Source organism: Canis lupus, chromosome 11, assembly GCF_048164855.1.
Source record: "Canis lupus baileyi chromosome 11, mCanLup2.hap1, whole genome shotgun sequence".
NCBI lineage: Eukaryota > Metazoa > Chordata > Mammalia > Carnivora > Canidae > Canis > Canis lupus.
The window spans coordinates 37,767,657-37,794,330 of NC_132848.1; the positions used below are offsets into that span (position 1 = coordinate 37,767,657).

At 37.4% G+C, this 26,674-nt stretch overlaps 1 protein-coding gene across 10 annotated transcripts in view; it reads right to left on the reverse strand.

The window, feature by feature from the left end:
- Nucleotides 1-26,674, reverse strand: part of CCDC138 (coiled-coil domain containing 138) — a 109,920-nt gene that overhangs the window by 78,990 nt on the left and 4,256 nt on the right. For 7 of the 10 annotated variants that reach the window (XR_012039394.1, XM_072844331.1, XM_072844329.1 and 4 more), the window contains 4 exons: nt 20,618-20,738; nt 17,889-18,016; nt 13,778-13,965; nt 9,277-9,435 (listed from right to left, as the gene is read on the reverse strand). Coding sequence is in view for 7 of the 10 variants with exons in the window: in XM_072844329.1 (XP_072700430.1) it covers nt 9,277-9,435; nt 13,778-13,965; nt 17,889-18,016; nt 20,618-20,738 (596 nt within the window). In the remaining 3 variants the exon portion in view is untranslated. The remainder of the gene's footprint in view (nt 1-9,276; nt 9,436-13,777; nt 13,966-17,888; nt 18,017-20,617; nt 20,739-26,674) is intronic. The other 3 variants (XM_072844328.1, XM_072844324.1, XM_072844330.1) reach the window with 2 other exon arrangements.

A 26,674-nucleotide genomic window follows, 5' to 3' on the forward strand; every position in this document is an offset into this window, starting at 1 on the left:
AGAAACAGGGACATCAAGAAGGGTGAGAGAGGCAGAAATACAATCTGGTCGGAAACAAACCCAGGCATGGCAACCCACAAGCAGAAGGGATAGCACAAAAATGGAGGTCCTAAGGAGTGTGGAGTTCAAAGCCCCATATCAGGCATACTGCCACCCTTGCCCTGGGATCTGCTCTAGGAAGACAAGTCCCCATAATATCTGGCTTTGAAAATCAGCTGGGCATAAATCCAGGAGCACTGAAAAATCAGCATGGCTTAACTCCTGGAGAGCTGCAAGCTAACAAGAAACCAAGACTCCACATTAAAGGGTCTGAACACAATCTCACTCACTTCAACACCTACCATACAGGTAGTGTGAAAAGTGCCTGCACCATATATTAGGGATATTTACTAATTTTAGCATATGTGCCAGAGGATCAGGAATCTGGAGGAAATGTCTCTGGGAGAAGCAGCCATGGAGTGCCAATTTTTGGTCCCTCTTTCAGCCTAGCTGTTCCAATGCTGTAGGTGCCAGTTTTAACACTCTCCATCCACCTTGCCAGCACTGTTCACCTCACTCTGGCATTCCCCTGGAGATCCACCCCACCCAACTCACTCAACCCAGCAGGCATCCCTGGGCACCCACTATACTTGGCAAACAATCTCTATAGCAACTACCCTGACACAACCAGTTGGCATCCTTAGTCAGGATGGCAACCATTCAAAGAAACTGTTGTCTCAGGGAGAAGGAGCCAGACCCACCCTCCAGAGTCACAGTCACCCACTCAGGCAGCAGCCACAGATGGGCCTTCAGCCAGCATGCTGGCCAGCCCCAAACACCAATGCACCTGCAGTAGTCATGGCCAGACATTGTAGCCAGGTGCTGGGCCAGGGCACAGTCTCATCCTCAACTGTACCAGCAGCAACTGTAGTCCAGTCACGAGAGGAGGGCATACATAGTTCACACAGGGAACACCCCTGGAGTACTTGGTTCTGGTGACCAGGGGATTATACTTCTGGGTCCTACATATCACCCTCTACTCATTGTCCATACTTTCAATGTCAGGAGATGGAAGTGTCCTACCTAATACGCAAAAACAGAAACTCAGACAAAATGAGAAGACAGAGGAATATGTTATGAACAAGAACAAAAAAAAAAATATCAGAAAAAGAACTAAATGAAACAGAGATAAACAATTAACCTCATAAATAATTCAAAGTAACGGTCTCCTCTACTTTGGGGAGAAAAATGGATGAACTCAGTGAGAATCTCAACAGAGACAGAAGATATAAAAAATGAAGATGAGATATAAAATATAAAAAATGAGAAATGAGATGAAGAATATAATAACTGAAATAAAAAATATACTAGAGATAATCAACAGCAGATTAGAGGATGCAGAAGAAGAGAAATCAGCAATCTGGAAGACAGGGTAGCAGAAATCATCCAAGTTAAACAGCAAAAAGAACATGAAAATAGGCTAAGGGACCTCTAGAACAACATCAAGCATACTAACAATTGCATTATAGGGGTACAAAAGGAGAAGACAGAAAGAAATGGGTAGAAAAATTATTTGGAGAATAGCTAAAAACTACCGTTACCTGGGGAAGGAAACAGATATCCAGGTCCAGGAAGCACAGAGAACCCCAAACAAGACAAACCCAAAAAGGTCCATAACAAGAATCATAATAATTAAAATACCAAAAATTAAAGTTTTTTTAAAAAAGATAATCTTAAAAGAAGCAAGAGAAAAGTAACTAGCTACATGAAAGAGTACACTTAGGAGCACCTGGGTGGCTTAGTCGGTTGAGCATCCAACTCTCAATTTCAGCTCAGGTCATGATCTTGGAATCATGGAACAAAGCCCTGTGTCATGCTCTGAGCTCAGCAGGGAATTCACTTGAGGGTCTGTCTCCTCTTCCTCTACTTCTCCCTCAATGCATGCACACAAACGCTCTCTCAAATAAATAAAAAGATAAATAAGAAGGAAAGAAAAGGAACACTTATAAGACTATCAGCTGATTTTTCACAGGCTAGAAGGGAGTGGCATGATGCACTCAAAGTGCTTAAATAAAAAAGCCTTCTTGGTTGTAACCAGAAATATTCTATCCCACAAGGTTATTACTAAGGTTATTACTCAGACTGAAGAAGAGATAGGGTTTCCAAAATAAACAAAAGTTAAAGGAGTTCATCACCACTAAATAAACCCCACAAGAAATGTTACAGGAAAAAAAAAAAAAAGAAAGAAATGTTACAGGAATTTCTTTAAGTGGAAAAGAAAGTCATAACTAGAAGGAAAAAAATTATTAAAATATTTCACTGGGAAGAGTAAACATATAGTAAAAGTAGTATACCAAAGTAAACATACAGTAAAAGTAGTATGCCACTTGAAAAGCTAGTATGAAGGTAAAAAACAAAAGTAGGAAAGTCAACTATATTTACAATATGTAGTTAAGGGATACACAAAATTAAAAGATATAAATATGACATAAAATACATAAAATGTAGATGGAAGGGAGTAAAATGTATTACTTTTAGAATGTGTTCAAATCTAAGTGACTATCAATTTAAAATAGAGTGCTAGCAGCACCTGGGTGGCTCAGTTAAATGTCTACCTTCAGCTCAGGTCATGATCCCAGGGTCCTGGGATCTAGCCCCGCATCCAGCTCCCTGCTAGGTGAGAAGGCTGCTTCTCCCTCTCCCTCTGCCTACTTGTGCGCTCTCTGTGAAATAAATGAAATCTTAAAAAAAAAAAAAAAATTGGAATGCTAGAAACATAGAGTGTCATATTTTAACTTCATGGTAACCACAAACCAAAAACCTGTAACAGATTAAAAAAAAATAAAGAAAAAGGAATCTACACATAACACTAAGTTCTCAACTACAAAGGAAAAGAACAAGAGGAGAAGAATGGTACAGAGAAGAACTATGAAACAACTAGAAAACAAAATTGCAACAAGTATATACCTGTAAATGGACTCAATGCTCCAATAAAAGACAGAAGGTGAGTGAATGGATTAAAAAACAAACCCATATATGCTTCTGACAAAAGACTAACTTCAGATCTAAAGACACGTAGAGACAAAGTGAAGAGATGTAAAAAGATATTACAATAAGTGGAAATGAAAAAAAAAAAGGCTGGAATATAATTCTTGTATCAGACAAAACAGACTTTAAAACAATGACTGTAACAAGAGACAAAGAAGGGCACTACATAGTGATAAATGGATCAATCCAACTAGAGAACATAACAATTATAAGTATTTATGCACCCAACATATGAGCACCTAAGTATATAAAGTAAATCTTAACAGACATTAAGGGAAATTGACAGAAAAAGAGTTACAGTTGGGGACTTTGTCACCTCGCTTATATCAATGGATAGATCATCCAGACAGAATGTCAGTAAGAAAACAGTCATTCTGAACAACACATTAACAGATATATACAGAGCACTCCATCCAAAAACAGAATACACCTTCTTTTCTAGTGCACATGGAAACATACTTTTCCAACCATAGTGGTATGAAACTACAGATCAATTATAAGAAAAATGGAAAAAACCCCATAAATACATGGGGGCTAAACAACATATTACTAATAACCAGTGGATCAACAAAAAAACAGAGGAAATTAAAAAATACCTGAGACAAATGAATATGGAAACACATCATTCAAAAATTTTTAGGACACAACAAAAGAAGTTTAAGAGGGAGATTTACAGCATTACACGCCAACCTCAAGAAACAAGAAAAAAATCTCAAATAAACAATTTAACCTCACACCCTAAAGGAATCAGAAAAAGAAGAACAAAGTCCAAGTTCACAGAAGGAAAGAAAATATAAGTATCATGAGCAGAAATAAATGAAATAGAGACTTTAAAAGCCAGGAGAAAACAGAAAGAGAAAAGATGAACAAAATTATGAGATTCAAAAAGATAAAATAGATAAACCTACAGCCAGATGCACCAAGAAAAAAAGGGAGGACTCAAAAAACTAAAATCCAAAATTAAAGAGAAGTTATAACTGACATCACAGAAATACAAAGACTCATAAGAAACTATTATTAAAAATTATATGCTAAAAACTTGGATGATGTAGAAGAAATGGATAAATTCCTAGAAATATACAATCTTCCAAGATTAAATCAGGAAGAAATAGAAAATCTAAACAGACCAATTACTAGAAATGAAATTGAATTAGTAATCAAAAATGCCCAACAAACAGATGGCTTCAGAGGAAAATTCTACCAAACATTCAAAGCAGAGTTCACATCCATCTTTCTCCCAAATATTCCAAAAAAAAAAAAACTTAAGAGGAAGGAATGCTCCCAAATTCATTCTGTGTGGTCAGCACTACCCTGATATATTCCAGGGATGTAAGAATGGCTCAATATTCACAAATTAATGTGATATGCAATATTAACAAAATGAAGAATGAAATCGTATGATCATCTCCACAGATGCAGAAAAAAACATTTGTCAAGAGGCAATAACCATTCATGATTAAAACTATTAACAAAGAGAGTATAGAGGGAACATATATCAACATAATAAAGGATATATGAGAAAGCTACAGCTAACATCATACTCAATGGTGAAATGCTTAAAGCTTTTATTCTAAGATTAGGAACAAGACTAGAATGCCTACTTTCACCACTTTTATTCAACATAACACTGGAAAACCTAGCCATAGCAATTAGAGAAGAAAAAGAAAAAGCATCCAAGTTGGTAAGGAAGAAGTAAGACCAACATTATTTGCAGATGACAGTATGTTATATATAGTCAACCCTCAAGAATTCACCAAAAATTATTAGAATATGTGAATTCAGTAAAGTTGCAAGATACAAAAGTAACATACAGAAATCAGTTGTGTTTCTATACTAACGCCAAAATAGCAGAAGGAGAAATTAAAAAAACAATCTCATTTACAATTGCACTAAAACAATAATAAAAATACCTCTGAATTAATTTACCCAAGGAAGTGAAAGACCTGCATTCCAAAAATTATAAGGCATTAATGAAAGACATTGAAGATGTCACAAATAAACAGAAAGATATACCATGCTCATGGATTAGAACAATTAATACTGTTAAAATTTCCATACTACCTAAAGTAATCTACAGAGTCAGTGCAATCCTTACCAAAAATGCCAAAAGCATTTTTCACAGAATTAGAATACTAAAATTTGTTTGGATCACAAAAGACCCCAACAGCCAAAGCAACACTGAGAAAGAAAAACAAACTTGGAGATATCATACTTCCAGATTTCCAACTTTACTACAAAGCTATAGTTATCAAAACAGTATAGTGCTGGCACAAAAACTGATGTGGAGATAAATGGAACAGAACAGAGAGCCAGAATCAAACTCATGCTTATATGGTAATCTACTACAAAGGAGGAAAGAATATACAATAGGGAAAAAATAGTCTCTTTAATAAATAGTGCTGAGAAAACTGAATAGATACATACAAAAGAAACTGGACCACTTTCTCATACTATATACAAAAATAAACTCAGAACGAATTCAAGACCTGAAACCATAAAACTCCTAAAAGAAAACAATGGTAATAAACTCCTGGACATCAGTCTTAACAATATATTTTTGGTCTGTGTTTTCAGGCAAGGGCAACAAAAGCAAAACTAAACAACTGGAGAAAAAAAAATACAATTCAATTTACATCAAACTAAAAAGGTTTTGCACAGTGAAGGAAATCATTAATATAATGGAAAAACAACTTACTGAATAGGAGAAAATATCCGCAAATGATATATCCAATATATATTTGGACACTTGTATTCAAAATATTCAAATAACATGAAGAACTCCTACAACTCAGGGCAGCCCAGGTGGCTCAGCGGTTTAGCGCTGCCTTCAGCCCAGGGTGTGATCCTGGAGACCCGGGACTGACTCCCACATCAGGCTCCCTGCATGGAGCCTGCTTCTTCCTCTACCTGTGTCTCTGCCTCTCTCTGTCTCTCTCTCTCTCTCTCTCTCTGTCTCTAATGAATATATAAATAAATAAAATCTTAAAAAAAAAAAAGAACTCATACAAATAAACAAACAATCCAATTGAAAAATAGGAAATGGACCTTAACAGACATTTTTCCAAAGAAGACATACTGATGGCCAAGAGGTACATGAAAAAATGCTCAACTTCACTAGTCTATCAGGGAAATGCAAATCAAAACCACAATGAGATATCACCTTAAACAGTCAGAATGGCTTATATCAAAAACACAAGAAATAAAAATGTTGGCAAGGAGGAGGAGAAAGGGAAACCTCATGCATGAACTGTTGATGCGAATCAGAGCAGCCACTCTGGAAAATACATGGACGTTCCTCAAAAACTTCAAAATAGAACTACCGTATGATCCTGCAACTCTACTTCTGGTTATTTACCTAAAGAAAATGAAAACATTAATTCTAAAAGATATATGCACACCTATATTCACTACAGCATTATTTACAACAGCCAAGATATGGAGGACACCTAGGTGTTCACTGAGAGATGACTGGATAAAGATGCTGCATAAATATACAGTGGAATATTACACAGACTTAAAAAAAGAATCAAATTTTGCCATTTGTGACAACATGAAGGGACCTTGAGGGTATTTATGCTACATGAAATAAGTCAGAGAAAGACAATCACTACATAACTTCACTTTTACATGAAATAAAAACAAAACAAATGAGTAAACAAAATATAACAGAAATAGAAATAGACTCATAAAAGAAAGAACTAGTGCAGCTGCCAGATGGGGAGGGAGGTGGGCAGTGGGCAAAACAGGTAAAGGTAGTCAAAAGGTACAAAATTCCCAGGTATAATAAGTCAGGAATGTAATGTATAGCATAGAGAATATAGTCAATAATATTATAACAGCATTATATAGTGAGAGATGGTAACTAGTTTATCATGGTGAGTGTTTCATAATGCATTTAAAAATGTCAAATCAGGGGATCCCTGGGTGGCGCAGTGGTTTGGCGCCTGCCTCTGGCCCAGGGCGCGATCCTGGACATCCGGGATCGAGTCCCGCGTCGGGCTCCCGGTGCATGGAGCCTGCTTCTCCCTCTGCCTGTGTCTCTGCCTCTCTCTCTCTCTCTCTGTGTGTGACTATCATAAATAAATAAAGAAAAAATATATATATTAAAAAAATAAAAAATAAAAAATAAATAAAAATAAAAATGTCAAATCAGGGATCCCTGGGTGGTGCATCGGTTTGGCGCCTGCCTTTGGCCCAGGGCGCGATCCTGGAGACCCGGGATCGAATCCCACGTCGGGCTCCCGGTGCATGGAGCCTGCTTCTCTCTCGGCCTGTGTCTCTGCCTCTCTCTCTCTCTCTCTCTGTGACTATCATAAATAAATAAAAATTGAAAAAAAAATATTAAAAAAAAAATAAAAATAAAAATGTCAAATCACTACGTTTACATCTGAAACATAAAGTATGTCAATTATACTTCAATTTATAAGTAAACAAACACCTCAATTGGGCTGATTGCTTAAAAAATAGTCTCCAGAGGATTATAACCAGATCCAGAATCTGTACAATATCCAAAAGGTCCCAAATACAATAGGGACAAAAAGTCACTGATCATACAGAGAGCCAGAAAAATGTGACTAAATCTCAAGAAAAATGCCAATCCTTACATGATCCAAACACTGAATTTTTAGATATGTTCCCTGAGGTAAATATGAACAAATATAAATGGAAAGATAAAAATTCTCATAAGGAAAATTAAACTTAATTAAAAGACCATAATTAGCAATCTTAGAACTTTAAAATATTAAAAATAAAATTCACTAGATGATTTCAGTAGCAACATGGAAATAAAAAACAATGAACATAATTGTAGGTAATAGATATTATCAAATCTGAAGAACACAGAAGAAACAAATGAGAAAAAAGAAGCAGAGACTCTGTGGTATAACAGCAAAAGACCTAATATGTAAGTCACTGGAATTACAGGAGAAGAAAGAAGTTGGAAAATTAAAAAATAAGAGAAGAAATATCAGTTGAAAACATCCCAAATTTGGTGAAAGACATTAATTTAAAAAGTCAAAGATATTCAGTTAATCCCAAACAGGATAAACTCAAAGAAAAGTATGTGGAGCTATCTCATAATTAAATGTCTGCTAAAAACCACAGATAAAGAAAAATTGTAATTTTATTTACATAACATTCTGGGAAAGGCAGAAGTACAGGGTCAGAAAATAGGTCAATAGTTATTGGCAGGGGGCACAGAGTGCTAGGGGTGGGTAAGACTACTAGCCTGGAATCTTCAAAGAAAGTCTCACAAAAAAGAAAATGGTTGACTGCTCTAGATTTACAGAAACCAAAAACATATAAAAATCCAGTACAATGCGTGAAATTCTGTCTAGTTCTTTAATCAGAAAATAATAATAAAACATGCTGGGACGTCTGAGTGGCTCAGCAGTTGAGTGTCTGCCTTCAGCTCAGGATGTGATCCCAGCATCCGGGATTGAGTCCCACATCGGGCTCCTTGTGGGGAGCCTGTTTCTCTGACTTTGCCTGTGTCTCTCTTTCTCTCTGTGTCTCTCATGGATAAATAAATAAAATATTTAAAAAATTGTTTTACTGGGGGTTATTCTGTATGTTAGTAAATTGAACACCAATAAAAAATAAATTTAAAAAAATTGTTTTAAATAATAATAAAACATGCAATAAAAGATTTCAAGACAATGGGGTACCTGGGTGGCTCAATCAGTTAAGCATCTAACTCTCAGTTTCAGTTTAGATTATGATCTCAGGGTTGTGGGATTGAGCCCCACATCAGGCTCCATGCTCAGTGGGGAGTCTACTTAAGATTCTCTGCCTTAAATAAATAAAAGCTTAAAAAAATAATAATAAAAAAGATTCTCTGCCTCTTCCTCTGCCCCTCACACACACACACACTTTCATAAATAAATAAATAAATAAATTCATTCTTAAAAAAAAATTTCAACACCTAACTGGGAAAGTGAATACAGACTACATATCAAGTTAAATTATTCAATTAGCATGAATTTCCTAATATGATAATGATGTGACAAATATCTTTATGCTCAGGAGATACACAGTCCTAAGATTAAGTATTGATAATACTAAGGAAGTTTCAGGGGTGCTGAGTCATGATTTTTGCAAGTTAGTTTCAAATGGTCAGGAAAAAATTGGTGGGGTAAGGAAGGACAAAGAAGAAATAGAGCAAATGTGGCAAAATGCTAATAGTAAGTGAATCTAAATTAAGAAAAACAAATTATAATATTACTCTGAAATCAAATGCTATATAGTTACCTCATTTATAATCTGAAATCTTGTAAGAACCTCTTCTTCAACACCTTTAATTTTACTCAAAGCAGTTTCATGTCTGAAAAGCAGCTGTTCTCTTTCAACTAAAAAACGTTCCCGCTTCTGAAGTTCTTCAGCAAACTCCTGTTGTGCTGCAGTTTCACACTGCATTAAAATGTCAGATTCAAATGTTTTTAGAAAGTTCATTCACAAATTCTACAAATTAGGTTTTATTTACTGAGGCTGTAGCTTAATCAAATGGTATTTAGGATTACATGGGTACAAGTAAAATCTGTATTATAGCAACAGCTAGACTACCACAGCAAGTAAGCTTACACAGAAATTCTATCTTGTTGCAAAATGATGTGACACCATAGTGAGATTCCACCATGAAGACTCTAGAGAATTTGAGGTCTAAAATGCATCAATACTATAGAGAATAATCCCCTATCCAGCTTCTATTCCATGCTCCACTTCAACTGTACCATCTTTTCTTTCCCTATACTCTATCCCCCTCTTCTTCTTGTCCATCACTTAGACTGAAAAATCTTAGCTCTGCATTACAGCTCTAACCTCAATGCCGCGCTGCTCGATACCAATGGAGAAAACACACATCAGAAAAAGTTGTACTATTTTAAATTCAGGGAACCTCTACTGCATTCTCAATGTAGTCCAGAAATCGTTTTATATTTTCATGGTTGGCTCTCTCTCTCCCACTCATCATAGTGCCTGCCTATTTGCCTATTTCAAATCTTCTCTATTCTTTACTTCGAATACCTCTATAGCCAGAAAATAGACTAATAGTTGCCTAGGGTTGACAGGAAATGGGGCGGAGGGTGTCAGGGGAGTGTGGGTGGTTAATGAGGAGAGCGATCTAATGAGTAGGGGGTTTCTTACTTGGATAATGAAAATATTATAAAATTGGCTACGGTGATGGTAGCATAACTCTTTGAATATTCTAAAAATAACTGAATTGTACACTTTATAAAGAAATTTTAAAGAGGCCCTTTTAACATGTGAGAACACAGCAAAAAGATAGCTGTCTGTGAACCAGAAAGTGGGCTCCGAATAGACAATGAATCTGCTAGAGCCTTCATCTTGGACTTTCTAGGTCTGGAATTATTTGATGTGAGTTCATTGTTTCCTTCAGTGCTCAGCAGGCCACTGTGAACGTACATCACATTTTCCCTATTTGAAGATAGCTCAAGATGTATGGAAGTTTTGAATCACTACATTGCACATCTGAAACTAATATAATACTATGTTAACTAATTGAAATTAAAATAAAAACTTAAAAAAAATGTTAACTTTTTTTCTATCATTTCTGGATGTGGAAGTTTTCTGTATGGGACCAGGCCACTACTCTGGAAACCCAATAAGACACTTGCCTTCACCTGTCTCAGGTCCAGCAGTTCTTGAGGCAGATATATATAGCCTTGAAAGAAATGAATTCTAATACAATCACTAACAGATTCCCCATCATTGGTCCACTGTTAATAAAAAATTTGCTGTAATTCTTTTATCTCAGCATATGATGAAATCCAGAAAGTTCTACTATTGTGCTTATATTGTTTAACAAAAAACTGTAGAATTCTAGAGAATCGAAACTTAATTCCTGGACACGGGGTTGTCATCTCATTTACTTTCAACATTTAGATTTGATATAAAAGAAATTGGTCTTTTTACTCAAAGTCCTGTGTATGCACCTGCAGATTACTATCTTGGTTCGCTTAAAAATATGGTCTTATCAGGATCCCTGGGTGGCTCAGCAGTTTAGTGCCTGCCTTCGGCCAAGGGCATAATCCTGGAGTCCAGGGATCGAGTCCTACATTGGGCTCCCTGCATGGAGTCTGCTTCTCCCTCTGCCTGTGTCTCTGCCTCTCTCTCTCTCTCTGTCTCTCATGAATAAATAAATAAAATCTTTAAAAAAATATATATATATATAGCCTTATCATTAGTGTTTCAACTCAGAATCATCTTAATGGATTTAACACTCAAAGGCAAAAAAATGCAAACTACATCAGTGAGGTATCTGTCATATTATGGGAGAAGATAACTCCAGAATGTTGCTGATGGGAATGTAAACTAATAAGCACAGTTACTTTGGAGAACAATTTGGTAGCACCCTACAACTATTACCTCTTGCAGGCTAAGGACACTTAAATAGAGCTAATCATAAAATATAAACTCCATCTTGTATATTTATATAGACATAAACAAATAGGGGTACCTGAGTAGCTCAATCAGTTAAGTATCTGCCTTCAGCTTAGGTCATGATCCCAGGGTCCCAGGATCAAAACCCCATGCTGGGCTCTCTCCCTTTCCTCTCCCACCCCCACTTGTACATGTGCTCTCTCTCTCAAAAAAAAAAAAAGCTGTTTATTTAGAGGCTAGAATGCTACATGGCAGGTATGACGAATGAACTAGAACTACATTTTCCAAACACATACAACTAAAAAATTTAGCAACAAATGAAGGATGCTACAAAAAGAAATCCACAATACATCACTACCTACGTAACATTTTAAAACATTCAAAGCAATACGTATATAAGAATATATAAAAGGGTTAAAGAAGAATATAATGGATCTACATCAATTTCAAGGGAGTGCTTAATCCTTGGGAAAAGGAAGAGGGTATGGGATGGAGGAAAGCTGTTTCAACTGTAATTGAAACATTTTATTTTCTTTCAAGTATCAAACAGAATTATTAATAAAATTTTAGCATTATGCAATATGGGCAATGAGTATATAGTTGATGTTATAATATTCCCTATGTTTTTCTATATGTCATAAATATTTTATAAACTTTTATTTTTTTTTTTGAAGATTTCATTTGCTTATTCGTGAGAGACACAGAGAGAGGCAGAGACATAGGCAGAGGGAGAAGCAGGCTCCATGCAGGGAGCCTGATGTAGGACTCGATCCCAGGATCCTGAGATCAGGACCTGAGCCAAAGGCAGATGCTCAACCCAGGCATCTCATTTTATAAACTTTTAAAAACAAAAACACTGTGTTACCTAGAAGAATACTGCAAATGAAAAGATAATATTCATAATAAATGAATTATTTCCTATATAAAAATTAAAGTTACAAATTAAAAAAAAAAATAGAATCCTCTCCCTCCAGTTTTGTTTCCTATCTCAGCAAAAAAGGCAGTATCATTTATCCAATAGCCAAATTAATAAAGCTGAATTTCATTCTTGACTGAAACCTACTGTAGACCTCCCACATCAAAACAATCTTCAAGATCTACTGATTCCATCTCTTAAATATGTTTAGAATCCATCTACTTCCCTCTATCCCTACTGCCCTCATCCTAATATCCACCATCAGAATACCTACATCTCTTCACACTCTGCCCTCTCTCTAGATCTCAACTACTGGTGACAGTTTTTAATATCTATATGTAAATGACTCCCAATTTAGATACCCATCCAAGACCTATGTTTTAAATACTGAGCTGGTACATTTAACTACTTACCTTAGGTCTCCCTTAAACTCTCAAACCTAACCAATTCCAAACTAAAATCTTGATCTTTCTCCCTATAATATAATCTGAATTATTCAGACAAAATGAGGTATTAGGGTTTTTTTTTAAGGTATTGGTTTTTTTTTCTAAATGTTTAACTATTTCATCGTATACAAATACAGCAGAATTCCAACTATAACAACTTCAGTCAGCAACTGTGTATTATACATACTTTTGTTCCCTTCTGTACCCCTACCTAGTGGATACTTAATACAAGAATTACATCCTTTGGAAACAAAAAATCTCAAAGAAGACAAAGACCAATGTTCCAAATAGAATTTTGGTGAGAACCGACAAGAGAACTTCTTACAAATAGGTATTTAAAACAATGAATCAGGAACACTACTTCAAAAAAGCATACTTTAGGGAGACCTGGCTGGCTCAGTTAGAGGAGCATGGGACTCTTGGTCTCAGGGTTGTGAGTTCAAGCCCCATGCTGGGTAGAGAGATTACTAAAAGAGTAAACTTAAAAAAAAAAAGTATACCTGGGACACCTGGGTGTCAGGGTGTCATCCTGGAGTCCCAGAATCAAGTCCTGTATCAGGCTCTCCACAGAGAGCCTGCTTTTCTCCCTCTGCCTATGTCTCTGTGTCTTTCATGAATAAATAAATAAAATATTAAAAAAAAGTATACTTTACCAGCAGATTTTATTTCTTTTTTTTTTTTTTAGATTTTATTTCTTAAGCAAGGATGGGATGGAAATAAAGAAATAAACACAAAACACAGAACAGTGTGAAATCTAAGAAATATACCTATACATAAAAAAATCATTTATTTTTTCCCTTAGGGATAAATTTTTCCCTTCAATAACTATCTTAAATGTTTGTTCCTTTTAATAAATTTGTCCTCTTCTACCTTTGTCTTGACATACTTATTTAAATAATTAAAATTAAATACTCCGTATTCAAATTTTATACATGTTTGGTGCACAGAACATAAATATTTCTGAATTTTCAATTCAGTTTTTAGTTCTTACCTGCAGTTTCTGATGTATTTGAAATAATTCATCATATATCTGATTAATCTGATGTGGAAGTATTCTCTGCTTGTTTGGTGCTTTAGATGTTGGATAGCTGACACGTCTGAGAGGGGAGTCACTTTCATCACTACAACATTCAGTCCAATTTCTTAAATTTGAAGCCAAATTGGTTGGCTGGGGAACTGCTAAAAAGAAAAAAATTATAAAGCTTATCAATTTACAGTTTTAAGTATTCTCAGACAGACTACTCTTCAGGATGAGTTACTTTAAATATGAATTTTAGTACTGTTAAAAAGTTTCGAGTATTAGAAACAGTATGGAGGTTCCTCAAAAAGTTAAAAATATAAATAGACCTACCCTACAACCCAGCAATTACACTACTAGGTAGTTATCCAAAGCATACAAAAATAGTGATTCTTTTTTTTTTTAATAAGATTTTATTTATCTATCATCTATCTATCTATCTATCTATCTATCTATCTATCTATCTATCTATTTATTTATTTGACAGAGAGAGGGAGCACAAGCCGGGGAAGAGGCAAACAGAGGCAGAGGGAGAAGCAGGCTCCCTATTAAGCAGGGAGCCAGATGCAGGACTTGATCCCAGGACCCTGGGAGCCAAAGGCAGACACTTAATGGACTGAGCCAGCCAGGCGCCGCCAAAAATAGTGATTCGAAAGGACACACACATCTGTTTATAGGAGCAATGTCCACAATAGTCAAAATATGAAAAGAGCCCAAATGTCCATGATGAATGGATAAAGATGATGTGGAATATATATATACACACAGAATATCACTCAGCCATCAAAAAGAACGAAATCTTGCCATTTGCAATGACGTGGATGGAGCTGGAGGGTATTATGCTCAGCGAAATAAGTCAGAGAAAGACAAATACCGCATGATTTCACTCATAGGTGGCATTTAAGAAACAAAACAGATGAACATATGGGAAGGGAAGGAAAAATAAGATAAAAACAGAGAGGGAAGCAAATCATAAGAGACTCTTAACTATAGGAACCAAACTATGGGTTGTTGGAGAGGAGGTGAGTGGGGCATGGGAGAACAGACATTTCTGGTGGGCATTAAGGAGGGCACTTTGATGATACTGTTTCCCTCAGGGATAGCTATTACAAGGTAAACTTTCTCAGAGTATGGCTACTGGAGCTATCTTAACACTCACCCACACTGACAACTATGCAAAATAGAGAAATAAAGGAAAAAGAAGAAAATACAAAAAAAAAAAAAAGGAGGGCACTTGATGTAATGAGCACTGTTATCTGCAACTAATGAACCACTAAATTCTACCTCTGAAACTTAAAAAAAACACTAGATGTTAACTAAATTGAATTCAAATTAAAAAAAAATTTAAGTCTCCAATATTATATGCAGAAAGAATTATATAGCAAACGTGGTAAAATGTTAAAATTTAGAAAAACCTGTCTGAAGGCCTTACAGAAATTCTCTATGCTCTTCCTGTATGTCTGAAATTATTTCAAAATAGATTTTAAAGTGCATGAAAACACTTATGTATGAACCACCTAGGCCAAGAAATGTAAAGTTACTTCAGAAACCCCTGATCACATTCTTTTCTCTTCCCTAAAACCAAACTAATCTCTAACCAAAATATAGCATTAATCATTGCTTTATTTTTAAGTTTTTACTATCTGGGTAAAAATTAAAAGATTTTTAAGACCTTGTTTTGCCTGTTTTGTTTTTTAAGATTTTATTTATTTATTCATAAGAGACACACAGAGAGAGAGAGGCAGAGACATAGGCAGAGGGAGAAGCAGGCTCCATGCAGGGAGCCCGATGTAGGACTCGATCCTGGGACTCCAGGATTACGCCCTGGGCTGAAGGCAGGTGTTCAACCGCTGAACCACCCAGGCATCCCGTTTTGACTGGTTTTAAACACTATATAATGTCTGTAGTTTATATAATGATGTAATCATGTAATTTCTATAACCTTTAAATATGTTCTTGAATTAATGACAGAATCAGGGTTAGGGTTAGGGTTGGGGCTAGAGATTACTAAAAAAATAAACTAAAAAAAAAAGTATACTTTACCAGAAGATTTTAACTCTTAAGCAAGGATGGGATGGAAATAAAGAAATAAACACAAACACTGAACAGTCTGAAATCTAAGAAATACACCTATACAAACTTATAACCCTGAGATCAAGAGTTGCATGCTCTACCAACTGAGCCAGCCAGATCCCTTGACAAAGCTATCCTATTTTGTATTTTTATATGCCAACGTTTTACTACAGGTGGCTATTTGAGTTCTTTGTCGCCACAGGTGCCCTACAGTCTTGCATGTGGCTGCTGGTACACGTGTTTAAGAGTTTCTCCAGGGTAAATGACTAACAGCAACATTGCTGGATCACAGGGAACATGTGCAGGTTCAACTGTGCTAGTGATGACAAAATGCTTGCCAAGGTAGTTATATTAATTTACTCTCCCAACAGCAACGGACGAACAAGTTCCTCTTGCTTCACTTCTTTGCCAACACTGCACTGCCAGAATTTATTTTCTGTTAGTTTTAACTTGCATTAGCCTTCCTGGGAACCCTAGCTTTAAGAAAGGGGTTTCCTATTGTACTCCGCATCTTGGACAGACTCTAGGGAGCCAAAATAAAGAATAACATGAATTTTTAACAAAGAAAAAAGTTTTAGGGTGCTTGGTGGCTCAATCGGTTAAGTACCAACTCTTGATTTCAATTCAGATCATGATCTCAGAGAGTGAGATCGAGCCCCATGTGGGGCTCTGCACTCTGTGCAGAGTCACCCTGGGATTCTTTCTCCCTCACCCTCTGTCCCCCACCCCCCTGCTCCTCACTTGTGCATGCAAGCAGGCCCATTCTATAAATTTAAAAAATATTTAAATAGAAAAAGAAAAAAGTTCCACTTCACTTAATTCAGCAAATGCCCTTAAAGTAAAAGTTTCATTTTTTAAAAGATTTCATCTATTTACTTATTTAGCACATGTATTCACAGGAGGGGAGGAGGGGCAGAGGGAGAGAGAAAGAAAGAATCCCAAGCTGACTCCAGCAGAGTACAGAGCCTTACACTGGGCTTGATCAGAGGACCCTGAAATCACAACCCTAGTAGAAATCAAGAGTCAGACACCCAACCAACTGAACTACCCAGGTCCCCCTAAAGTGAAAGGCACTTTCACTGCTTTGCTTGCTTCTCTAGGTTCTCATCTCACAATCTGTAGTTTAAATATTACTTAATTATGTCAACTTCTAAATACATTCAACTTTTTTTTTCATTATCCTATATTTTCAGTGGGAAAAGCTGTAAAACAGCAAGAAATATAAGTCCAGGCACAATTACTTTTCATTTTCCTCAAATGCTGAGATGAATGGGAAAAGGATGAAAGAGAGTGGGAAGGGACAAATGAGTATATGTTCTGTGTAGACAATGTATGCCCAGAAGAGAAGCACAAAGGCTATCAAAGGAGCAATACTGTTCTCAAAGTCTTATAGCCAAGAGGAAGCCATTTCTGGTTGCCTCCTTCCTTGAAATCTCAACATGCAGCCACATGCAGAGAGTTACTAAAAAAGTACCTGAAGAAGTCATACCTTAAGTAATCTGGAGTACTGTCTTAAAATAGTCAAAGATTACTCAAATCTACCACAGTATTTAGTGACTTCCTAACCAATACTTAAATGAAAAAATATGAAGAAATTATAAAAAAGTATGAAGAAATATGAAAAAATTATAAAAAGTATTCACTTGATTGCTAACTTACTACTTGATAATTTGAGAGCAGTGGGATACTACTGGAAAATAATGATGCTTACTTTTCTCTTCTCCTTTAATTAATAATCAGTTACTATCCCATGGCTTACAAAAATGCAGAGCACAGAAATATACAGACACCTGAGGACCAGAGTTATTACTAAAGGATAAGCTTTATGTGCTCTATTTGACAAAACCTTTTTTTTTTCTTTAAGATTTTATTTTTAAGTAATCTCTACACCCAATGTGCGGCTCAAACTTACAACCTTGAGATCAAGAGTTGCATGCTCTACTAACTGAGCCAGCCAGATGCCCTGACAAAGCTACTTTGAAGTAATTGTTCTAAAATGAATATCTCTTACCTTTTTCTATATCTTTAAAAGACTGCTTGGTTAACTTAGAGGTACTAATTCTAGGATCATTCTCAATTAACTCTTCTTTTGTTTCTTGTTGCTTCAAATCTTGAAAAGAATCCAGTTCATCATCTAGGCTTTAAAAAAAATAAATTTATTACAGCATTCTGGAAGTTTACTGTAGCATTTTAAAAAATAAAACTGCTTTATTATTAACAGCATAACAATTGAAAAAATGTAATAAGTAAACATTTTTAAAAATGGAAAACAGGGCAGCCCGGGTGGCCCAGTGGCTTAGCGCTGCCTTCAGTCCAGGACCTGATCCTGGAGACCGGGATCAAGTCCCACATCAGGCTCCCTAAATGGAGGCTGCTTCTCCCTCTGCCTGTATCTCTGCCCCTCTCTCTCTCTCTCTCTCTGTGTGTTTTTCATGAATAAATAAAATATTTTTATTTTTTTAAAAAAGGAAAACATAAAAATGTGAAAAGTAACAGTCACTGACCTTAAAAATTCACTACAGGTATCTTTCTACATATTCCAATGGGCTTAATCTAAAATGACATATAGAGGGGATCCGTGGGTGGCTCAGCGGTTTGGCGCCTGCCTTTGGCCCAGGGCACAATCCTGGAGTCCCGGGATCAAGTCCTGCATCGGGCTCCCAGCATGGAGCCTGCTTCTCCATTCTGCCTGTGTCTCTGCCTCTCTCTCTGTGTCTATCATAAATAAATAAATAAATAAATCTTTAAAAAAAAATAAAATAAAATGACATATAGAGCTGTAGAATGCTCTATAACCATCAAACTCTTTTCATTCCTTATACTTCTGTAAGGTAGATATCACAGGTACTGTTAGCTATAATTTTAGCTAAAAGAATTAACATTTAACAGAAAGAAATTAAACTAGTTAAAAGCAGAACTAGAACCTCAGGTATTGGGGCAGCCCGGGTGGCTCAGCGGTTTAGTGCTGCCTTCAGCCCAGGCCACGATCCTGGAGACCCGGGATTGAGTCCCATGTCGGGCTCCCTGCATGGAGCCTGCTTCTCCCTCTGCCTGTGTCTCTCTGCCTCTCTCTCTGTGTGTGTCTCTCATGAATAAATAAATAAAATTAAAAAAAAACATCTCAGGTGTTCTCTCCAAAAAGATGGTCTCAAAGTTTAAATTTCTAGAGCAGTGCTGTTCAAAGGAATATAATTCAAGTCACATAAGGCAATTTAAAATTCTCTAGTAGCCATATTAAAAACATCAAGACAGGAAAGCCTGGGTGGCTCAGCAGTTTAGCGCCTGCCTTCAGCCCAGGGCATGATCCGGGACTCTTGGGATCAAGTCCCACATCAGGCTCCCTACATGGAACCTGCTTCTCCCTCTGCCTGTGTCTCTGCCTCCCTCTCTCTCTCTCTCTCTCTGTGTCTCTCGTGAATAAATAAAAATAAAATCTTAAAAAAAAAAACACACATAAAGACACAAAATTTTAACATGTATTATACTTAACCCACTATATCCAAAAGATTAATATATAATCAATACGAAAAATTATTAACGTATTTTGTATTCTTTTATCCATCTTTAAAATCCAGTGTATATTTTGTACTTCTATTTTAAGTACTCAATAGCCACCTGTGCCCTATGGCTACTATGCTAGACAGCACTATAATTCCAGACTAGATCATAATGAGAGATTGTGAAAAAGCTGTCCAATGTAATAAAAACTTTCATAGTTCAAAAGCTTCAAATTATAACTTGAAAAATACCCAGGTCATTTATGAAAACAAAAAAATGGTATCAGTTAACATATGAAACTAATTTCCAGAAATTCATAATTATCTGAAAACAATGTTTACTTTCCTTACTCTATATTCAATCTACCTCTTGTCCAAATCTTAAATCCAGATCAACAAAGCAACTTGGTGAATGCCAAATGAAACAGTAAATAACAATAATAGCACATCTGAATGCTTTTCAATATACTAAGCACTGTTCTAAGTGTTTTACATTTAAGCAGAGAATGAGAAAATTATGTAAAAAAATTCAAGCTCCCAAATATCAATTACATTAATAATATCCATATATTTTAGGCACTGTTATCTTTTCTTCTCCCCACGATTATCTCAATATTTACTGTATATATACATCTTTATGGTTTAACATTATTCCAAAACGTTCACTACTTCTTGATATCCATAGCACTTCCTTCTGCCACTTATTTCTGACATTTAAAAGTATCTAATTCACAATTTTATTTCACCTTAGCTGCCACTGTTTTTATACTGTTTTCACCCACTCACAACCCAGCATTCTGCATATTTGTAGTTATCATTTCCCTAGACTGATTTCCTCAATCTCTTTCAACTACCTAAAATATAACTTACCACACTAGTAGACACACAATGGATACAGTTAAATATCACTAATAAACCTGCATTCATTTTTGTCCTGGCTCCTTTAACCAAAAAAAGGGGGAGGGGGCAAGGTCTTCATTTGGGTCCTGGATGAATAATCATAAAAATAATTTTTCATTTTTCATACTGTATAACTCTGCATTATACCACTAGCCATAATGCTTTTATCACAGAGATTCTCAGTAAAAATTAATAAATCAGTCTCTTCAACCATTCAGCAGGCTCCAGAATGCTTGCACGTCCTCTCAGAAAAAAAGCAAAGACGTAAAGAATCCACCCTTTAATTTCTCCATTTTTTAGATACCAAAGGGATAGTAATACTAAGGATTGAGGGGTACTTTACCAATTCACATTTAAGAGTTTGAATGAACTACAAAGCGGTGTTGTGCAATGTTTTCTTTCATCAGAGTGACACCTCAAAGATGAACCCACTTTATCTCCAGATGAGAAGATGTCCAAATCATCTGTTAACAAAAAAGAAAACAGCAGAGATTACTAAGATCACATACTAATCTCATTCTAGGCTTCTGAAGGTAAGACAGCAAAATTACCTAATGATTTATCTGTATGTCTGTGTAATGCAAACTTCAGAAAATAGGCATCAGTTCCTATATAGCACTTTACTCATTACAAAATGTTTTCATTTATTACCTTATTTGATCTTAGCAACAACAGTTTACTGTGAAGTAAGGAGAATGGGTGCCTTTAACCCTATTCTAATGGTGTGAAGTCTAAGGACCACAGAAGTTATGTGAAGTTATCCAAGTAACAGAACCAGCAAATGGAAAGATTAAAATTCAGAATCCTGTCTTCTTTCTACCTATCATGATATTTCATCAGTCCTCAAATATTAAACATTTTATTTTTTAATTTTATATATTCTAAACACTAAACATTTTTTTTATTAGAGAGAGAGAGCATGAGTGGGAGGGGCAGAGAGAAAGAGAGAGAATCTCAAGCAGACTGCATTGACAGTGGAGCCAAACCCGGGGCTTGATCTCATGATCCTGAAATCATGACCTGAACTGAAATCAAGAATCAGACACTTAACTGACTGTGCCACCCAGATGCCCCTAAACACTAAACATTTAACAGACTGTTAGCCTATATATAAATTCAGTGAATAAAATGCAAAGAGAGCCTCTCTGATAAGAAATTCAGAAATATTTTTTAAGATCTTTAAAAAATTTTCTGGGAGGAGGGGCAAGATGGCAGAAGAGTAGGGTCTCCAAATCACCTGTCTCCACCAAATTACCTAGAAAACCTTCAAATTATCCTGAAAATCTATGAATTCGGCCTGAGAATTAAAGAGAGAACACCTGGAATGCTACAGTGAGAGAGTTTGTGCTTCTATCAAGGTAGGAAGACGGGAAAAAAGAAATAAAGAAACCAAAGGCCTCCAAGGGGGAGGGGCCCCGCGAGGAGCCGGGCTGAGGCCGGGGCGAGTGTCCCCAGGACAGGAGAGCCCCGTCCCGGAGACGCAGGAGCTGCACCAACCTTCCTGGGCGGAAAGGGGCTCGCAGGGAGGTGGAGCAGGACCCAGAAGGGCGAGGATGCCCTCGGGCTCCCCGGGACAGTAACAGACACCTGCGCCCCGGGAGAGCCCGCCGAGCTCCCTAAGGGCTGCAGCGCGCACGGCGGGACCCGGAGTAGCTCGGAGGGGCTCGGGCGGCGGCTCTGCGGAGGGGGCTGCGGGGCAGGAGCAGCTCGAGGGGGGCTCGGGCGGAGGCTCCGCGGAGGAGGCTGCGGGGCGGGAGCTCGAATCCAACAGCGCAGGCCCCCGGGGCACAGGGCGCCGGGACACAGCCCAGGATCCGGCCTCCCCCGGGGCAGGCAGAGGCCGGGAGGGCCCAGGACAGCGAGGACGAGGACGCTCCTGCCCCGAGCTGAGCAGATCAGCGGCCCTGCCCCGGAGCCTCCAGGCCCTGCAGACAGAGAGCTCCGGAGTTCCTGCCGGAGCTGAATCCAAGTTTCCAGAGCTGGCCCCGCCACTGCGGTTGTTCCTCCTGGGGCCTCACGGGGTAAACAACCCCCACTGAGCCCTGCACCAGGCAGGGGCACAGCAGCTCCCCCAACTGCTAACACCTGAAAATCAGCACAGCAGGCCCCTCCCCCAGAAGACCAGCTAGACGGACAAGTTCCAGGAGAAGCCAAGGGACTTAAAGTACACAGAATCAGAAGATACTCCCCCGTGGTTCTTTTTTTGTTTTGTTTTGCTTTTTGATTTGTTTCCTTCCCCCACACCCCTTTTTTCTCCTTTCTTTCTTTTTCTTTCTCTTTTTCTTCTTTTTTTTTGTTTTTTTTTTTCTTCCTTTTTTTTCTCTTTCTCTTTTCTTTCTTCTTTCCCTCCTCTCTTTTTCTCCTTTTCCCAATACAACTTGCTTTTGGCCACTCTGCACTGAGCAAAATGACTAGAAGGAAAACCTCACCTCAAAATAAAGAATCAGAAACAGTCCTCTCTCCCACAGAGTTACAAAGTCTGGATTACAATTCAATGTCAGAAAGCCAATTCAGAAGCACTATTATACAGCTACTGGTGGCTCTAGAAAAAAGCACAAAGGACTCAAGAGACTTCATGACTGCAGAATTTAGAGCTATACAGGCAGAAATTAAAAATCAATTGAATGAGATGCAATCCAAACTAGAAGTCCTAACGACCAGGGTTAACGAGGTGGAAGAACAAGGGAGTGACATAGAAGACAAGTTGATGGCAAAGAGGGAAACTGAGGAAAAAAGAGACAAACAATTAAAAGACCATGAAGATAGATTAAGGAAAATAAACGACAGCCTGAGGAAGAAAAACCTACGTTTAATTGGTGTTCCCGAGGGTGCCGAAAGGGCCAGAGGGCCAGAATATGTATTTAAACAAATTCTAGCTGAAAACTTTCCTAATCTGGGAAGGGAAACAGGCATTCAGATCCAGGAAATAGAGAGATCCCCCCCTAAAATCAATGAAAACCATTCAACACCTCGACATTTAATAGTGAAGCCTGCAAATTCCAAAGATAAAGAGAAGATCCTTAAAGCAGCAAGAGACAAGAAATCCCTGACTTTTATGGGGAGGAGTATTAGGGTAACAGCAGACCTCTCCACAGAGACCTGGCAGGCCAGAAAGGGCTGGCAGGATATATTCAGGGTCCTAAATGAGAAGAACATGCAACCAAGAATACTTTACCAGCAAGGCTCTCATTCAAAATGGAAGGAGAGATAAAGAGCTTCCAAGACAGGCAGGAACTGAAAAAATATGTGACCACCAAACCAGCTCTGCAAGAAATTTTAAGGGGGACTCTTAAAATTCCTCTTTAAGAGGAAGTCCAATGAAACAATCCACAAAAACAGGGACTGAATAGGTATCATGATAATACTAAACTCATATCTTTCAATAGTATCTCTGAATGTGAAAGGGCTTAATGACCCCATCAAAAGGCGCAGGGTTTCAGACTGGATAAAAAAGCAGGACCCATCTATTTGCTGTCTACAAGAGACTCATTTTAGACAGAAGGACACCTACAGCCTGAAAATAAAAGGTTGGAGAACCATTTACCATTCGAATGGTCCTCAAAAGAAAGCAGGGGTGGCCATCCTTATATCAGATAAACTAAAATTTACCCCGAAGACTGTAGTGAGAGATGAAGAGGGACACTATATCATACTTAAAGGATCTATTCAACAAGAGGACTTAACAATCCTCAATATATATGCCCCGAATGTGGGAGCTGCCAAATATATAAATCAATTATTAACCAAAGTGAAGAAATACTTAGATAATAATACACTTATACTTGGTGACTTCAATCTAGCTCTTTCTATACTCGATAGGTCTTCTAAGCACAACATCTCCAAAGAAACGAGAGCTTTAAATGATACACTAGACCAGATGGATTTCACAGATATCTATAGAACTTTACATCCAAACTCAACTGAATACACATTTTTCTCAAGTGCACATGGAACTTTCTCCAGAATAGACCACATATTGAGTCACAAATCGGGTCTGAACCGATACCAAAAGACTGGGATCGTCCCCTGCATATTCTCAGACCATAATGCCTTGAAATTAGAACTAAATCACAACAAGAAGTTTGGAAGGACCTCAAACACGTGGAGGTTAAGGACCATCCTGCTAAAAGATGAAAGGGTCAACCAGGAAATTAAGGAAGAATTAAAAAGATTCATGGAAACTAATGAGAATGAAGATACAACCATTCAAAATCTTTGGGATGCAGCAAAAGCAGTCCTAAGGGGGAAATATATCACAATACAAGCATCCATTCAAAAACTGGAAAGAACTCAAATACAGAAGCTAACCTTACACATAAAGGAGCTAGAGAAAAAACAGCAAATAGATCCTACACCCAAGAGAAGAAGGGAGTTAATAAAGATTCGAGCAGAACTCAACGAAATCGAGACCAGAAGAACTGTGGAACAGATCAACAGAACCAGGAGTTGGTTCTTTGAAAGAATTAATAAGATAGATAAACCATTAGCCAGCCTTATTAAAAAGAAGAGAGAGAAGACTCAAATTAATAAAATCATAAATGAGAAAGGAGAGATCACTACCAACACCAAGGAAATACAAACGATTTTAAAAACATATTATGAACAGCTATACGCCAATAAATTAGGCAATCTAGAAGAAATGGACGCATTCCTGGAAAGCCACAAACTACCAAAACTGGAACAGGAAGAAATAGAAAACCTGAACAGGCCAATAACCAGGGAGGAAATTGAAGCAGTCATCAAAAACCTCCCAAGACACAAGAGTCCAGGGCCAGATGGCTTCCCAGGGGAATTTTATCAAATGTTTAAAGAAGAAACCATACCTATTCTCCTAAAGCTGTTTGGAAAGATAGAAAGAGATGGAGTACTTCCAAATTCGTTCTATGAGGCCAGCATCACCTTAATTCCGAAACCAAAGACCCCACCAAAAAGGAGAATTACAGACCAATATCCCTGATGAACATGGATGCAAAAATTCTCAACAAGATACTAGCCAATAGGATCCAACAGTACATTAAGAAAATTATTCACCATGACCAAGTAGGATTTATCCCTGGGACACAAGGCTGGTTCAACACCCGTAAAACAATCAATGTGATTCATCATATCAGCAAGAGAAAAACCAAGAACCATATGATCCTCTCATTAGATGCAGAGAAAGCATTTGACAAAATACAGCATCCATTTCTGATCAAAACTCTTCAGAGTGTAGGGATAGAGGGAACATTCCTCGGCATCTTAAAAGCCATCTATGAAAAGCCCACAGCAAATATCATTCTCAATGGGGAAACACTGGGAGCCTTTCCCCTAAGATCAGGAACAAGACAGGGATGTCCACTCTCACCACTGCTGTTCAACATAGTACTGGAAGTCCTAGCCTCAGCAATCAGGCAACAAAAAGACATTAAAGGCATTCAAATTGGCAAAGAAGAAGTCAAACTCTCCCTCTTCGCCGATGACATGATACTCTACATAGAAAACCCAAAAGTCTCCACCCCAAGATTGCTAGAACTCATACAGCAATTCGGTAGCGTGGCAGGATACAAAATCAATGACCAGAAATCAGTGGCATTTCTATACACTAACAATGAGACTGAAGAAAGAGAAATTCAGGAGTCAATCCCATTTACAATTGCACCCAAAAGCATAAGATACCTAGGAATAAACCTAACCAAAGATGTAAAGGATCTATACCCTCAAAACTATAGAACACTTCTGAAAGAAACTGAGGAAGACACAAAGAGATGGAAAAATATTCCATGCTCATGGATTGGCAGAATTAATATTGTGAAAATGTCAATGTTACCCAGGGCAATATACACGTTTAATGCAATCCCTATCAAAATACCATGGACTTTCTTCAGAGAGTTAGAACAAATTATTTTAAGATGTGTGGAATCAGAAAAGACCCTGAATAGCCAGGGGAATTTTAAAAAAGAAAACCATATCTGGGGGCATCACAATGCCAGATTTCAGGTTGTACTACAAAGCTGCGGTCATCAGGACAGCGTGGTACTGGCACAAAAACAGACACATAGATCAGTGGAACAGAATAGAAACCCAGAAGTGGACCCTGAACTTTATGGTCAACTAATATTCGATAAAGGAGGAAAGACTATCCATTGGAAGAAAGACAGTCTCTTCAATAAATGGTGCTGGGAAAATTGGACATCCACATGCAGAAGAATGAAACTAGACCACTCTCTTTCACCATACACAAAGATAAACTCAAAATGGATGAAAGATCTAAATGTGAGACAAGATTCCATCAAAATCGTAGAGAAGAACACACGTAGAGAAGAACACAGGCAACACCCTTTTTGAACTCGGCCACAGTAACTTCTTGCAAGATACATCCACGAAGGCAAAAGAAACAAAAGCAAAAATGAACTACTGAGAC